Raw genomic sequence first — 16,825 nt, 5'->3', positions numbered from 1 at the left:
CAGTGGAGACCTCCCTCTGGAATGCTCCCCTGTCCCCCAAAGTCAGTTATAGCTGACCTGGCCAACTCCAACTCCAACCTCCAATTCCTCTTTCTGGAGCCATTACACAAGAACCACCAGAAACAATGCAACACCCGAATTCTCTGGCGCTTCTGGGCGCTATCTACGCTTTTACCCTGGCTGCTGCTGGCAGTGTGCCTAGAGGCGTTGGCCCAGAGTGTAAGAATGCCAACGATCGTGAAGTGAAGTGAAGCTTTGGGGGAGCTAACAGGTGGTTTTAGTTGCTTCTCACTACCAGGGCGATGAATTCTCCTGCATCACCAACGCAGCGATCAAATTGAGTCTTGACAGAGTCAACGATAACACGTGCGATTGTCCCGATGGCTCAGACGAACCAGGCACCGCTGCCTGCGCCAACCTCGACCCTCTCTCCCCCGAACAACCTCTGGCGGGCTCCATCTCCGGCACCACAAACACCACCAACGCCCTGCCCGGCTTCTGGTGCGAGAACAAGGGCCACATTGGCATGTACGTTCCGTTCCTCTACGTCAACGACGGCGTGTGCGACTACGAGCTCTGCTGCGATGGGTCAGAGGAGTACGGCAGTGTAGGCGGTGTCAAGTGCGAGAACAAATGTGCCGAGATCGGAAAGGAGTACAGACGCTTGGAGGATGAGAAGAAGAAGGCTTTGCAGAAGGCTGCGATGAAGAGGGGCAAGATGGTCAGCGAGGCGAAGGATCTGCGACAAAAGGTTGAGAAGAAGGTGGAGGATCTCAAGAAGGAGATTGCGGCGCTGGAGGTCAAGAAGGAGGAACTTGCGCAGAAGCACCGTGATGCTGAACAGCAAGATAAGGGAAAGGTTGTTCGTGAGGGTCCTGGCACTGGAAAGCTTGGTGTTCTTGTTGGTCTTGCAAAGACTCGCGTTAACGAGCTTAGGGATACGCTGGATAAGGTGGTTACCCAGCGTGATGCCCTCAAGGAGCGAGTCGGTGAACTTGAGGAGCTTTTGACAAAGTTCAAGACTGATTATAACCCCAACTTCAACGATGAGGGTGTCAAGGCGGCGATTCGGTCGTTTGAGGATTACTCGGCTCGTCGGGCGGAGAGCAAGGAGGAGGTTGTTAGCGATGAGGATGTTTTGAGTGTTCTCAAGGAGGATGGGGAGAATGCCGGTGTTAACTGGAGTGAGTTTGAGGAGGGCGAGGGAAGCGATACTGATATCCGTAAGTCAACTCTGCAACATAACAGTGTGTTCTTTGCTAACGAGTTAGTGTACAACTTTGAGGCTTACCTCCCCCCTCCCGTCCGAGCCTTCATCCACAACTCCCTCGACAACCTCCGCGTCTGGGCCATCACCAACGGCATCCTCGCCGACAACTCATCCCCCGGCAAAGAATCCACCCTCGTCCGCGCCGCCCGCGAAGCCGTCGACGCTGCCAATCGCGACCTCTCCGACAAAAAGTCCACTCTCTCCGTCGAACAAGCCGATCTCGACTTTGACTACGGTCCCGACGATATCTTCCGCGCCCTCAAAGATAAGTGTGTAACTCTCGAGGCGGGCGAGTACACCTACGAGCAATGCTGGCTCGGCAGCACGAAGCAAAAGTCCAAGAAGGGACACGGTCAAAGCAACATGGGAAATTTCAAACGCATTGATAGAGAAATGGCGGATGAAGAGGATAGGATCGATGGCAAGAGTCTGGGTAGGGGTGAGAGGATGGTGTTAAGGTATGAGGATGGTCAGCAGTGCTGGAATGGACCGCAGAGGAGAACGGATGTGTGGCTGGGATGTGCGGAGACGGAGGAGTTGTGGAGGGTCAGTGAGAGCGAGAAGTGCGTTTACAGGATGGAGATTGGCACGCCTGCTGCCTGTGACTTTTCGAGATGGGATGTTGGAAGCCAGCCCAAGAAGCCCAGATCTCGCGATGAGCTATAGACAGAGGAGCAGAGATGGGATAGAATGGTTTGTTGGGAACACACAATTTTGATTAAGATAGAAATACAACACGACTCGGGTTCAACGCTCGTATTATACATGCATGCGAATATTTTTGTAACGTCCAATGGAGAAAAAAACGTCCCTGATATCAACAACCCCCAACTCCCGCACCCTTGAAGCAAATCCCATTCCCTCCCAGCAACTCTCTCTTCTCTTCTCTGTAGAGAATTCTACCAGAAGCTGCACCATCCTATGTAGTGCTGGCACAGATTCTCCAGCTTCGTAGCCTCCATGATCAACTTGTTGACCTGCGCAATGACATCCAGCTCCTCGTTGTTCTTGAAGTCTCGACCTGTGAGTTTCTGCTGCACACGGTCCAGCACCTCCACCGCCCTCGCGTTCTGGCTCTCTACCTCTGGTGCGCCGCCGTTGGTCATGGCTTCACCCGCTGAACTGTTTGTTCGAGCACGTGCACGGGTTTGGATTGATGGTTCGGGGGCGTTGAGGAGTTCGGAGGGTGCGACGTCACTGTCGAGGATGGATTGACGACGGGCGCGGACGCCGCCGGGGACGGGCATGGCCGTGTCGTGGTCTGAGTTGAAGTTGGGGCCTGTTGGGGATGCAGCGTTTGTGAGACGCCATGTAAGGAGGGGATCATGGATGAACTGTGAATGTCAGTCAGTATGAGATGTATCAGTCTGGACAGGGGTTGACTTACCGCTTCGAGAACAGCCATGACGCTCTCTTTGTTGTCTCGAAGAACCCTCATCACGTTCTCGCATGTGATTCTAAAGCTACCCTCAATGTTGCTAACCTCCATAGCATAAGTCAGCATGCGAGTGAGTCGGAAAGGAACCCTCTCCGGGTATTTCTCTCTCTTCATCGCCACCTCGAAACAATCACCGAAATCGATGTGGATAATCTTTCCAGTGACGCGGTCAAGCATCAAGTTGGAAGGATGACGATCGCCCAGTCCCAGAATATATCCCACCATCGACATGACACCGAGAGAACGAGTGTAGTTAGTTCGTCTCTCAAGCCAAGCCTCAGAGGACTTTGACTTGAGCCAGAGAACACGGTACAGGTCCTGTCCCGTGGTGTTGTCGAGGGCATAACCAAACACCTCAACTTTCTGCATCAGGGTGAGGTTATCGTAGTCAGGCGCCATCTGGAGCATGATGCGGTGCTCGATGTTGAGCAGGATCTTGCGACTCTCACGATACTCCCTAATAAGAACGTGCAGGGTGTCGCTGTTGGGAACCCACCCGAGCAGACCGCTATTCTGCGAGAGCGGGATGGCTGGGTAGCGCTGGATGTTGAGATGGCGCTTGAAGCACTCCGAGTCGTGGGCTAGGAGCGTGTTGCACAGGCCGAACAGCTGCATAACTCGTTCGTCCTGGCGGATGTCCTCGTGGCCCTTCAGCAGGAACGCGTATGACTTGCCGTCGCTGCCGTTGACGTTGAGCTTTCGTGGACGTTGCTTAGAGTTGATAACACTAAACGTTGTGTCAAAGGACATTATCCTCACGATGGGCTGTCCGCTCTTGTATGTGCCTGGTACTGCCAGGTCCAGGTTCTTCGCGTTAAGAAGCTTGGGCGAGCAGTACGTCAACTCCAGGGTGGTCACCTGCGGTAGCTGCCTACTTATTCTGCGGAATACCTGATAATACAGGTCCCACGCCTGGTTCAGGTCGTTGACGTCTTGGCTTGTCTCGTACTGTCGGCACCAATCCTGCGCCTCTTTAAGATCGCGACCAAAAGCTTGTGCGAAAGAAATCTCGCGCAGAGTCTCGGGTCCACGCTCCAAAAGTTCGTGAAGGGGCGCCAGTGTTGCAAACATGCCTTCAATGTTGCTATCACCAAAGTACAACCGCGAAGCTTCCTCCAATCCCTCGTGCCAGAGCTCATGCCACAAGACAGCCACGCGGATCAGTTCGTGACTGACTGTGTCGGCTTGAGCGACCAGATTTGCGCTGTGCTGTCTCATGCTATCCATAATTTGAGCTGCAGAACGAGATCTACGCGTGTTCTGCCAAGATTTCATGGCGACAGTGAGAGGATAGACCAGAGCCTGAGGATGAGCTCGTCCGACATCTGCAAGAAGGTTGTGCACCGATTGCTGAACTCGCTTGTTAGGCTGGTTGATGCGGGCGATCAGTTGAGGAATGACTTCGAGCCATGTGTCGACGCTGACGTTAGCGAAGCCTTCAGTAACGGCCACGTTGACATCTGCGCTTCCACCATGGGTGAACCAGAGTGTCAATAATCGAAGCGTATCCTGTAGCGAGCTTCCCTGTGAAAGTGCAATGGATTTGAAGAAACCCTTGACAGCGGGAACCACGTGGTCAATTACCATACTGTGGTCTGTCTTCGACAAGTGTCCTTCATTCCCAGCTGTGAGTGTCTGCACAATCTCGAAGTTGGCCAGCGCCCAAGCATGCCAGGCCTTGTACCATCTAGGATTGTACTTGGTCGCCTGAGAGTAGGACAGGAGAATATCCTGAACCTGAGTGTACTGCCAATCATCCTTGTTGAGCGCAATCAGCCACTCTCCCTGTCGTAGATAGCACTTGGCCAGGAGCACTGTTTGGTCATACAGCGCGCGTGAAGTATGCGGGCTAATGAGGGTAGGATCCATCGGGTTCTGGAATCCATAGTCGCCAGTGATGTTGACATCGTTACCAGCTTGGGCAGCGAGGTGAGCCCTAGCAACTTCAAGACGATGCGCAGCATCGTTGGTGAACTTGCGCAGGCAATACAGCGTCTTCTCCGGAATGTTGCCCTTCTTGTTGACGGGCAGCTGCTGTCCAAGCTCCCACTGGTACTTGAGCACGGCATAGATGACCTGTGCGGCCGGCGCAGCTCTGGGGTTGGATGCTTGCTGTCGCTGCTCATTCCAGTAAGGAATTGCTGATATGAGAGGAGCGTCGGTTCCAATGAGCTGCTTGAGCGACTTCTCGGCCAGTCCCATTCGTCCAGACTTGCGGCAAAGGTTGGCAAACTTGATCCACATGTGCATGTTCTCCGTTGGCGCAATCACTATGGCCCGTAGCCTGAGCATGCGCTGCCAAACCTCGACGTTCCTCTGACAACCCTTCAGTCGAGTCTCCCAGGTTCGTCGCATGATAGCCTGCTTCTTCTCGTCACATTGCTTGTAGACGATGAGCTCCTCAAGCTCAGCAAGCATCTGTACTCGAACAACGACCTGGTATGCCCGGTTGTACGACTCACTAACCAACGCACTCAACTCGGTATCCAGGCCCTCGCGAGCTTGCTGAACGCACGCAATCGCCTCACGGAATTGGTTGCGATGGAGTGCCAGAATGGCACCAAAGAACGATCGATCGGGCGAGTATCTCTTCAGCGATGAAAGGTAGTTGTCCATGGAATCCCACTTATTCAGACCCCATGCAGCAGCCGTGGCAAGAGGAGCAATCATTCTCTGAACCTCAGGCGTAGAGTTGGCCCAAGTGCTACCAGTCAATGAAGCCAAAGCCTCCCACTCTCCCAAGGCATGCAAACAACGCATCTTACCCATGACGATGTCCACGGGAATCGCCTGGTCCTCAGGCACCTCCTCCTCACGCTTTTCATAAAACGCCAGCGCCTCTTCCCAACGCTCCAGCTTCTCGAACCAGGTCTCCCGCAGCTGGATGCCTTCCTTATACAGCTGAGCTTTGCGAAGAATACCGATAGCAGCATCGGACTGTTGGAGCTGATTGTTGATAACGATCAGGGCCTCGACTGCACCGCTGCTCTGGTCCTGCAGGAACTCGAGTTCCTTGTAGTGCAAGGCCTTTGCGTACGCGTGACAGCGAGCTGCCTCCCTACCGAGAACTCGAATGTCGATCGGCAAAGCCTTGTCGTCATGCTCCATAAACTCGGCGAGGTTGAGTAGGAGGCCAAGCAGATCGGGTGGCACGTTCTCCGATTTAATAGCGCTCTCAATGTTCTGGATCAGTTCGTCTTGGAACTGTTCGTAAAGCTCGCTCCAGCAAGATACGAACGCCGAGTTAAAGAGCTCTCGAGCCAGAGGTAGATACACGCTGGCGAGGCTGGCGCAAGCTCGGAGAGCATGGTTTGGTGATTCGGTAAGCAACGTTGTACTGAAGCGTCGCAGCCACTCTTGCCAATCCTCCTTTGTGGATTTGCCCTTGGTGTCCCAAGCAGCCTTCAAATGGATAGCATTCATCTCCAGCTTCTTGGTGCCTTGATCGGCAAAAGGAGTCTCGTCTGCGCCATCAGCAAAGCCAGCTCCGGAGCTCAGGTCCTGTGGCAACACCTCTCCCTTCTGAAGTTTGCTCACAAGTAGTTCGTAGTTAGAGTGTTGGATCTGGTGCTGATTGATGGTCTTGTTGACAGTACCCATGAAGTGTAGATAGTCTTTTCCCAGCTGTTGGATGAGCGCACAGAGCGTATCTAGAGCAGCGGTACGGAGGACAGGCTCGCCCATGTCCAAAACACGTGTAAGAGGGTGGATAATCTTCGCAGCGAAGTCGTTAAGGTTCACTTGGCGAGAAATCTTGCCGATCGTGTCGATGGCCTGCTTTCTGATGAATGTAGGTTGACCCTGCTTCTCGAAGGTCCTAACGATGACGGGAATGATGAGATGCATGTACTCTTCGGCGCTGGCGCCAAACACCAAGAAGGCGTGCATCACCCTCTCTGATGGCGTGCGTTTGGCGGAAGTATCCTTGTCGAGAACACCGAGCATCAGTGGTAGCAGCCCAGCCAGGTAAATCTTGAATTCGCCCTCAAGAGACCTCGAAATGGCCTCAACTAGGGACAAAATCGTAGTCTGTAGTGAAGGTGAGGTATGCCAGTACTCCTGCAGGATCTCGACAATTGAAGGCAGGTAATTTCGTATGTGTTGTCGCACGATGCTGACAAGAGTGGCCAGTTGATTGAAGTACGACTCGAGTCTTGTAGAGGTCGCCGATCGGATGACCTGTAGGAATGCGGGTATGATTCTATCAAGGAAGGATACACACTCCAAGCCAAGTGTGCGGAAGATGTTCATGATGGCTTCAATCACGGCGGCGTGGTGCTGGACCAACGAAGAGTCCTTCAGGATCTGGAGAAGGGCATTAATCACAACAGTCGGGAAGTACTCTTTGTTAGAGGGTGTCAATCCGGTCATCATGAGAGAAATGTCTGTTAGTTGGTTGGCCTCGCCGCGTCGGGAATCGGGTGTTCGTTCCTCGGCCTGATCTGGTGTCAATAGTTGCTTCAATTTTCGCCATTTCGCTAGATTTACCTGGTGTTTGTAAGGATCGAGAGCGCCAAGAATACCCATCAGTTTGATCGTCTCCTGTCGCAAGGGCACTTGTTGTCCTTCGGTTCGGATGATGCTCTGCAAAATCTCGAGCAGCTGTGGGTATTCGATGTATGGTTGGATGACGTATCCTGAATTGCTTGCAAGCTGTCCCAGAGCATGTAGAGCGGCACCTCGTTTTGCGTTGGAGCTCTGATCTTGTAGCGCATCAAGAATGATTGGCATCAATCGATCCTTGTACGGCATCATATCCTCACCACCCACAGTCGCAAGCTCACCAATGGCCTTGAGAATAGTAGCAGCAACAGAGGGGTTGCTGTCCTTGGCTTTGGGGAGAAGTACTGAAATCATGGGCTCGACATAAGGTTTGATGAGGGATTGCGCGTTTTGAACCAAGAGGCTCAGCAGCTTTGCGCTCTCCTCCTTGTTTCGGGCGACGTCGGAAAACTCCAGCTCAGTGAGCATCTGAATAAGAGTCTTTCGTAGTGAAGGAATGACATATGCTGGGTTGTACCTAGCCAAGCGACCGATAATAGAGATGGCGACTTCTCTGATCGAGAAGACCTCGTCGTTGAGCGCAAAGAATAAGATACGGATGTTTTCGGCCTTGGCCAAGTGTCTGTCAAATCGTTCGTCGAGAGCCGCCAGAACTGTCCGCCTGATATTCGGTTCAGGGTCTGAGACTCCGACTGTAAGAAGCTTCTCAATCACATCACCCACAACCTGAAGCGCATGGTAACTCGTCTGATTGACGATTGGATCGCGAACGTATAATTGGCAGCATGTCAAGGCCGCTGCCTCGCGAATTTCTGGATCCTCGTCTTCAACGTACTTGATCGCGACATCTCGGACAAACTCGTTCAGAACATGTCCCGAGAAATCGAAGCTCCCGAGAGTGTTGAGCGCCAACTTGACCTCAGCCCTTCGGTGCTCATAAGCATGGGGGTCTTTCGCGTCTTTGGGAATAATCGGGACTGAGCTGAGGGTATTTGGTTGTGGAGCGCCAAGCGGTTTGAACGGTTCGCCGCAGAGAACTACGCTGAGCATATCAAGTAGTCTCTCCTGGATCGTCGGCTTGACGGGAGGAATGTAGAAGGCCATATCGACGAGAGCCTGTGTGAGCTTAGGGGTAAGATCGCACGCAAAGATAGGATCCAAGAGTGCCTCCATGTATTTGCTGAGGGTCTGGCCAACAGCGACGGCGAGACGACTAATGCAGTCGAAGACAGGGTCGACTGAACCTCTCTTGCGGGACTGGAGGCTGAGACCTTCGCGCACGTAGATCAAGACGCCATCGAGGTACGGAGCAATAGCGCTCTTCACCGAATTGGCTATGTTACCAATGGCAAGAAAAGCATCGTTGCGCTCCTTGTCCTTCTTCAACATGCCCGACAGGTATACCATGAACTTGTGCAGCCAAGTGTGCGCAAAGTCAGCTGGCGAGTAGCTGGCAAGATCTGGAATCAAAAGGACCACCGTCTTTCGAATGGTCGGATCTCTGTGGTCCTTGTGTTTGAAGACAATTTCGCAGGCTTCTTGGTAATGCTCCTGCATGTACATAGCTCCCTGCTCAAGCAGTTCCTTCAAGACCAGTAGCGAGCCGTGAATCGACTCGACAGTGTTCACCTTGAGACCGGATCTCGCTTCATTATATATCTTGTCCATCCATAGTTGCTTCATATCCTGGTCTCGTTCACGAAGGATACGGAAACAGGCGCTAACTGTTTCTGCTGATGTTGCCCGAATAAGCTGTCGAGGGTCTCGGAGTCCTATCCAGATCCAGTCGAAGATTGTCGGTATATATTGGTACATCAGCGTCGGGGCACTACGGGCCAGTTCGCGGAGAACGAGGACAGCGCTATATCTTCGTTCTTCGATGCGGTCGTTCTGTAGCCACTCAAGAGCGGTATTAACCTCTGAGTCCACCACTTCTGATATCATCGCGCCGCCGGGTCGGCATAGTTTGCCGAGCGCAATCGCTGCCGGTTGCATAGGATTGATGTCCTTGCCTCGAAGAATGGTCTTGAGGTTCTGTGTGAAACGCGTGTATTTGACGCCGACGTCGACGCCGTCGAAATCGATGAGCGCATCGAGGGCATAGATGCCTCCGAGTCGCTCGGACGAGTCGTTGCCATGTGTAATGAGCTGTGTGATCTTGTTGTTGACAGCATTGTAGAAAGCCTGGAATTGCTCGGGGCTGAGGTCTCGATGGCAGACAGCTACAAGCTCGCGAAGCTGGACGGCGGATCGTTTTCGCAAATCATCGCTCGTTCTGTGGGAATATTAGACTCCTTTGCCCTACCATACCGTCATATGGTGGAACCGACCTTGATTTTAGAGCGCGGGAGATGTTGTCCAGCCGATCCAGGGCGACCTGCTGTGCTTGCGCCATGATGCCGTCGCGGCACTGGTGTGAGAGCGATCAACGTCGCATGTACTTGAATATCGAGCGCTCGATCGAGGTCGGGCGTTTTCGTGGAGGAGCGTACGAGTTGGAGGGGGAGATCGTAATTAAGCTCCAAGCGAGGCAGCGCGTGCACGTGTTGCTTGTTGGGGAGGTGGTCGATACGTTTCCAAAATACAAATATTGAGAGGAGACGCTCAGTTTAGTTGAGCGCCTTCGAGGGTAACGACCGGGGTGGTATTAAGAAAGGTGCATAGCACCGGGGAGGTTGAAGTTGAAGGTTGATGAGCTTGGGTCGGGCGGAGGTCATTAGATGGATCAAGTTTGGAAATGGCGGGCCAGCAGTGGAGCGCTAACAAGGTGTCATTACAGTGCTAATACTGCTCAGTGATATTCAAGCAGCTTCTTTACAAAAATCATTCAAGAGAGGAACCACCTACTTAAAACGAGTCACAACGACTCAGATGCATGAATACATATTAATGTCCGTCACTGGGCTTTATTAGTGATTGTACGAAGCAGATCGTTGAGATTGCGGCTGCAAACGGTACCGTGCAATTCAAGTGTCACACTGTCCCCCTACTTCAAGCTTGCATCGGCCTTATCCTTATCGATAAGCGCCATCTCGACTGAATTCGAGGAATCGCCTCGGTCTCCAAGAACCCTCAACTTATTCATCCACATACACCTCTCCCACGCCCATTTCTCTTCTCGTACTGTCAATTCTTGTCACAGCGGACCCCGAATCACTGCTTCGATAGCACCTACCGCATCCATCACTTTCGACGATTACGCGACATCGGCAATTCATCAATCATGGGTAACGACGGCGGCTCCATCCCCAAGCGCCGCGAGCTCGTCAAGAATGCGGCGCGCGCTCCTACAACATCCGAACTCAAAGCGACAGCCCTTGAATCACTCTCTCACGCGTGGGCTCACTGCGCCCTCAGCGGCGAATTCCTCGATGTCGATACTCTTGTCTCTGACTGGCGCGGGCGTCTGTACAATTACGAAGCGATCATTAAAGGCCTTATGCCCTCCGATGAACCAGTTGACGTCACCCCCGCGAGCTTGGGTATCAAGTCACTACGAGATGTGGCGAAGCTGAAGGTTTCCAAGAACGGCGATAAGTGGGTGTGCCCCATCTCCATGAAGGAGCTTGGCCCTGCTGTCAAGTCTGTGTACTTGGTACCCTGCGGACATGTCTTTGCCGATGTCGCTATGAAGGAGATCCAAGAAAAGGCATGCCCAGAGTGCGGCGCCGAATTTGAGCAAGACAACATCATTCCGCTTCTTGCAAACGCTGAAGCGGATATCGAGCGATTGGAGAAGCGAATCGAGAACCTTAAGGGCCAAGGGCTTACACATACCCTGAAGAAGGATAAGTCGGAAAAGAAGAAGAAGCGCAAGGGCGATGATGTGGAGAAGGAAGACAAGGCTGCGAAAGATAAGATGCCAGACGATTCCAGGATCAGTGGTATCAACAATGAATTTGCGGCATCGTTAACGGCAAGGGTATTGGCTGAGCAGGATGAGAGGAATAAGAGGAGAAGATTGGTGGCAGAGTCTGCCAGGCGAGAGACTGCTAGAGGTTGAGAATAAGCGTACAGCACATAATGATACCCAGAAATAATGACACCTGCATCAACAATGCTGTTTTCTTTGTGACTTCGATTGCACTCACTCAAGATTCGTCGTTCGTGATGGTCTCGCTAGCAATTTTGGATCCAAATTGAACGGAGAGACTACGAGCAATGAGTACTGTGCCTTACCACGCAAGAACAAACGAACCGTTATAAGTGAGATATCAATTCTAATAAAAAGAGCGTGTAGTGGAAGCATTCTCATCGGCCAGCCTCGTGAGTTGTCACGCGAACTTGTTGTATTGGCTATTCATTTAGGGTAGCTGCTTCACTCCGGCACGAAGTTTGAGGAGGACACAGAAGACATGTCATTACCAAGAAAAAACATTGAACCTTACTTTTAAGAATAATCATTTTAGTAGTATACAACTTGGGAATTACTTATGAAGAACAAAAACATGATGTACTGTAACGTTGAAGTGTTGCACCTTGTAGGGAAGCAACAGCCAGCTTTCAAGAAATTCATCATTCGGTGCACAAAACAACGAAATCTATAAACAAACAAAACATGGGTATATAATACATAATAGCATATCCAGCAACCTCCATTTCAATCATGGCACTCATCAAATACTTCAACATCTCAAAAACTCCCTCGTGACCTTCCACGACATCTCCCCCGGCTCAGGATCTCTAAAGAACGTGACCCAAATACCACCATTTTCCGCCGGTCCAATAAGGGCATTCTTGATCCTTCTACTCTCCGAAACATCATACGGCGACTCAAGATTCGTGGATTTGAGCGCTGCAGAATCCAAGTGCTGGAGACCTTCAAGCGCTGCGGATATCGGCGACACAGGTTCGGGCGTAGGAGTAGGAGACGAACGACTCGAACCCAAACTGCACGGTGAACCAGAGAGGATTTCCTCAGGTGTTGGATCGGTGAACGACGGAGGAGGAGGGGGTAGACTTGGAGGTTGTGAGATGTCGACTTTGATCTTCTTGGGATCACAAGTAAACAAGTCGAATGCAGCGTTTGCTTCGGCGGATACTTCGCTCAAACCGCTGGGGCTCGGAGCGATGAAAGGATCCATTGTAAAGTCAAGATCGAGAGGGTAGTCGAACTCTGACTCCTCAATCTCGATGCTTCGCGCGGCGATGACGGCTGTTTCGCGTGCATGCCAGAGGTTCTCCCTGCGATTGCGCATTTGATTCCGCGTCAAGAGCTTCAGCGCTGCGCGACGAAGGAGCGGATGACGACACTTTATAGCTGTCCAGTACACAGGCGGTATAATCTCCGTTTCGAAGCTGAAGGGCTCGAGTTTCGCGTTGGAGGGGACAGAGCTGATGATGGTTGACGCAAGAGTGATGATGTTTGCAAAGTTGGGTATGAAATGGTCGAGCTTTATCTCGTCTGTGTCCAAGGCAGTGGAGACCCAGATGAGAGTTGACTGGTGATAAATGCGGAGGACGTTTAGTGAGTTTTCGAGAGAAGGAGACTGAGGGCTCATTGATGTTGTCACTGTGAAGGCGGCGTGCCAACGACTTAATTGTGAGAGAAGACGCTGCTGCTCATTTTGAAGCTTGCGAATCTCTTCTGGTTCGGTATTCGGATTGTAGATCGGAACTCGAGCGCTTGTGCTGAACTGCAGGGCATCATCTAGAAGAAGATAAAGCGCATACCGAGCTTCTTCAATGGTGGCGAACACCGCAGGCATGTCGGTCCAGCTGCGTAGATGTGCAGGAATAGGCGCTGGTCGACTACCAAAGAGAAAGCTGGAAAGACTCAGTCGCGCGTAGACAGGCACAAGAGAATGCTTAATCATCTCCATAGCCGGTGATCTCCCATCCCCAAGCGTAGAGAGAATATGCCGTCCCTGACAAATATGCATCTGCGCGGCTGTATCGCGATCAATCAAGAACTCAACACAAATAAACAACACACAAACCAGCAACGGCACAACAGACGGTTCACTCCTCTGTCCCCAATTCCTCAGCGACGTGATCGCATTCCCATACTCCTTAAACGCAAACCTCGTATCAATCTCTTTTAGGCTTCTACTCTTGACCTGAACGGCCTCGTGGAGACTGCTAATAGCGAGGATGGCGTGTCGAACAGCTGGTTCGGTGGAACTCATCTTGAGGACCACGCCGCCCCAGAAATTAGCATCGATGGGGCCGGAGAGGACTTTTGCAGTGCGTAGGCGGTAGTGGTCGAAGGCGCGGACTTCTTGGGGGGTGTTGAAGCCTGGTGCTGGGGAGAGGGATGTAGGCTCTGGGGAGGAGTTGGGGGAGGGACGGTAGCCGTCGCATTGACGACCTGTTTTGATGCATCGTAGACAATAAGGCTTGCCTTCTGTGGATTTGTTAGATGATTATACGATAGAGAAGTGATATTTGTTTACCATCGCATTTCACTTTGCGAATTCTATAGAATTGTTAGTGAATGATACACGTTAGAGAATGATTTACGAACTTGCAGGTGATGCAGCCAGTGCGAACCTTCTTACTCCCCTTACGACCCGAAGCCTTGGGCGGCGATTGCGACGGGAGTGAATACATGACTTCACTAGTAACGTAATTCTGTCTTAGGGCTGATGTTCAGTTGAGAAAGAGTCCGAGATCAAGAGTCCGAGCCCAAGAAATGAGAGGAGCTTCGTGGGTGAACGTGGTGCCTTTATTTGCTTGGGTGCCCGCTGTAATTGTAGGGGCGTTGGCTGAATCCTTCTCCCCCGCAGTGTTGATGATCCTTGCTTGATCTTGACGCTGTGCTTACAGAGCCCCTCGGCAGTGTATGGAGCTTGTTTGCTGGGGAGGATTCTAAATGGATCGGGGCGCAGCAGCTATGAGGATGAGGCGAAGCTGATTAAGGCTATAGCCGGGTAGCTATGATGATACTGTAGTGATTCATGATGGATATTTTCTGTTCTATTTATTGAAGAAGATAATAAATATTGCCTCTGATGTTGACTTGGTTAACGACGTGGGCAGCAAGACGATGGCTGTTATAGCAGATGTCGTTGGCATTGTCAAGTTGTGGATAAATTGGGTGTCAAACCATTCACTTTCATACTTAGAATGGCCAATACGCATAAAATTAAACTTGAGATGAAAAGTTAAAACTCGTAATTTAAAAAAAGAAGAAAGGAAGACCAACGGCTGTCAATATCCTCAACAACCATTCCTCTCAGATCAACCCCCAGCGCCTCAGCCTTACAGCAGACCCCACCAAAGCTCCAATCCTTCCACGCAACCTCCCTTCATCCCCAATTGGTCCGCTCGGACTCATATCTCGGACTTAGATCGTAGGCGCAGTCAGACGCTAAATCCTTCCAAAACAGTTCTTTTTCCTCATTTGGCTCGCACTCACTGTCCGAGATTAAAGCCAAGATGCTATATACGAAATATAGTGAGATTTTTCAGCCTTGAGGGCTGAGAGCATTTACGCATTGGAATGCGAGATTGGAAATAAGCTTTAGATGATGTGAGGTGTATATAAGTGAAGTCCCCAACGTATCAATCATGAGGGTTACATACAAATCATCCTTCGCTGATTTCTCATTCTTTTGATAATGCCCTCTCTATCTAAAATCGCAGCTATAGCTGCTGTGTCATTCACTCTCATCGACGCAAAAGCCTGTGCTCCCCTCGGCGCCGTCTTCCCAGCACCTCAATCCCCCTCCCAAAGCTCCCTCGTCAAAAAAGCAGCATCCCTTCTCAAAGCAGGTCTCGATGCTCAAATAGGCGCTTTATTCAACACTTCAGCTCTCTCCATTGGTGTCAAATCTCTTCATGAGGATGAGCCTTTGTTTACGTATCAGTGGACACCACCTAATCCCGGCGAGGGCACTGATAAGGTAGATGATGATACTGTCTTTCGAATTGCTAGTGGTTCCAAGCTTTTCACTGCTTTGGCGGCTCGTATTAGTGAGAAGATTGATTTGGAGGCTTCGGTGTTGAAGTATTTGCCTGAGTTGAATAAGACGGCTGGGGATGATGATATCTTTTCGTTGAAGTGGGAGGATATCACTGTTGGATCACTCGCTAGTCATCTTTCTGGTGTCGGTGTTGATAGTAAGTTACCCTTTCGCAATTAGCTTTCCAAATTAACCGTGAATAGTGGCACAGGATCTTGCCATCGTTGGCTCAGCACCATGGCAGCCATACGGTCTTCCCGAGGTTCCCAAGGGTAAAGGCCCTACCTGCTCTGGTCTTCCTGGAACTACTCCTTGCACCAGAAAGGATCTTCTTGAGCAGGTCAACCTTCGACCTCCGGTTTATGCACCCTTCACCAATCCCATTTACTCCAACGTTGGGCATGCTCTACTAGGTCTTGTCATCGAGGCTGCCGAGGACATGCCCTTTGAGGATGTCATCAAGCGTGATATTCTTGATGTTGTTGGTATGAAGCATACTTATGTCGACAAGACTCCTCCCACGGATGATCTCTTCATTCCTGAAGAGGAGCCAACCTGGAACGCTACTCTTGCTGTTTTCGACTCGTAAGTCAAATACTTTGATGGAATAGCTTTGACTGACTGTTTTAGTGCTGGTGGCATCTTCTCTTCTGTCTCTGATATGCTTCTCCTCGCCGACGGTATCCTCAGCAACAAGTTCCTCACACCCATTCAGACCCGCAAGTGGATGAAACCCGAGGCCAATACCGCTTCATGGGGCTACCAAGTCGGCGGTCCCTGGGAGATCCTCCGCAGCGACAACATAACCTCCGATGGCCGTCTCATCGATATCTACACCAAGAGCGGTGATCTAGGTCTCTACCACTCTCAAACCGTCCTCATTCCCGACTACGACATTGTCATCTCCATCATGTCCGGCGGTCTCGAAGCTACTGCAAACCCCTACGTCACCGGCACCATCCTCAGCAAAGTTCTCCAAAACCTCCTCCCCGCTATTGAAAAGGTTGGCCGTGATGATACAAAGGAGGCTTTTGCGGGTGACTACGAGGACAAGGAGACCAACTCAACCATTACATTCGCGATGGACCACGGCCCTGGTCTTAAGATCAAGAGCTGGCAGATCCGTGGTTTCGATGTTCTAAACAACATCGGAAACTACAACTTCAACGCCCTCGAGTCCAACGCCTCCACAGAGACTCCCTATGTTGACGCACGCATGTATCCCAGCAACCTGAACAAGAAAGGCCAAACAGTATGGCGCGCCGTATTCGACCGTACGAATTCTACCGCAGATGCAGAGTACGATAGTGAACTGTTCTTCAAAGACGGAACATGCCAGACCTGGTTCCAGCAAGATCGCATGGTATACGATTACCTGCCGTTGGATCTGTTTGTCTTTGTTGAGGGCGAGGGGGGTGTTAGTGAGGCTGTGAAGAGTCCCGCTTTCAATGTGACTTTGACAAAGGTACGACAACCCGCGGAGAAGAAGGCGGCTGATGATAAAAGTGCTGCTGATGAGATGAGAGTTGGAGGACTTGGTCTTACACTTGTGACTCTTGCGACGTTTATGAGCTTGTTCTAATAGTTTGCAGGTCAAGTCCGGTTCTAATTACTGAGGAAAGGGTTGGCGATTGATGCGGAATGGATAAGAATTTAATATTATGTATATATATTGGCTTTTATCATTCAACAATAAGACTCAATGTA

At 51.2% G+C, this 16,825-nt stretch overlaps 5 protein-coding genes across 5 annotated transcripts; 3 read left to right on the top strand and 2 right to left on the bottom strand.

The window, feature by feature from the left end:
- Window positions 1-10: 10 nt before the first annotated feature.
- Window positions 11-2,048, top strand: FVEG_01647 (protein kinase C substrate 80K-H). The gene is made up of 3 exons (XM_018888652.1): window positions 11-219; window positions 282-1,223; window positions 1,272-2,048. Exons 1-3 carry the CDS (start codon window positions 126-128, stop codon window positions 1,934-1,936), a joined length of 1,701 nt encoding a protein of 566 aa, XP_018744629.1. The 5' UTR covers window positions 11-125; the 3' UTR covers window positions 1,937-2,048.
- On the bottom strand, window positions 1,964-9,918 carry FVEG_01648 (FKBP12-rapamycin complex-associated protein). Its single transcript, XM_018888653.1, has 4 exons — window positions 9,542-9,918; window positions 7,197-9,486; window positions 2,658-7,145; window positions 1,964-2,604 (listed from the first exon to the last, which is right to left on the bottom strand). Exons 1-4 carry the CDS (start codon window positions 9,604-9,606, stop codon window positions 2,170-2,172), a joined length of 7,278 nt encoding a protein of 2,425 aa, XP_018744630.1. The 5' UTR covers window positions 9,607-9,918; the 3' UTR covers window positions 1,964-2,169.
- Window positions 9,919-10,286: 368 nt separating this feature from the next.
- FVEG_01649 (hypothetical protein) lies at window positions 10,287-11,286 on the top strand. The gene has a single exon (XM_018888654.1). It carries the CDS (start codon window positions 10,435-10,437, stop codon window positions 11,212-11,214), a length of 780 nt encoding a protein of 259 aa, XP_018744631.1. The 5' UTR covers window positions 10,287-10,434; the 3' UTR covers window positions 11,215-11,286.
- A 424-nt stretch (window positions 11,287-11,710) lies between these two features.
- FVEG_01650 (hypothetical protein) lies at window positions 11,711-13,874 on the bottom strand. The gene is made up of 3 exons (XM_018888655.1): window positions 13,678-13,874; window positions 13,607-13,629; window positions 11,711-13,557 (listed from the first exon to the last, which is right to left on the bottom strand). The coding sequence occupies exons 1-3, from the start codon at window positions 13,761-13,763 to the stop codon at window positions 11,837-11,839; spliced, it is 1,830 nt and encodes a 609-aa protein (XP_018744632.1). The 5' UTR covers window positions 13,764-13,874; the 3' UTR covers window positions 11,711-11,836.
- Window positions 13,875-14,773: 899 nt separating this feature from the next.
- Window positions 14,774-16,700, top strand: FVEG_01651 (hypothetical protein; the record flags this gene model as incomplete). The annotated part of the gene is made up of 3 exons (XM_018888656.1): window positions 14,774-15,275; window positions 15,322-15,703; window positions 15,749-16,700. The coding sequence occupies 3 exons, from the start codon at window positions 14,774-14,776 to the stop codon at window positions 16,698-16,700; spliced, it is 1,836 nt and encodes a 611-aa protein (XP_018744633.1).
- Between the last annotated feature and the right edge of the window lie 125 nt (window positions 16,701-16,825).

Source organism: Fusarium verticillioides, chromosome 6 (genome assembly GCF_000149555.1).
Source record: "Fusarium verticillioides 7600 chromosome 6, whole genome shotgun sequence".
Lineage (NCBI taxonomy): Eukaryota > Fungi > Ascomycota > Sordariomycetes > Hypocreales > Nectriaceae > Fusarium > Fusarium verticillioides.
This window is presented reverse-complemented; position numbering and strand designations above follow the sequence as displayed.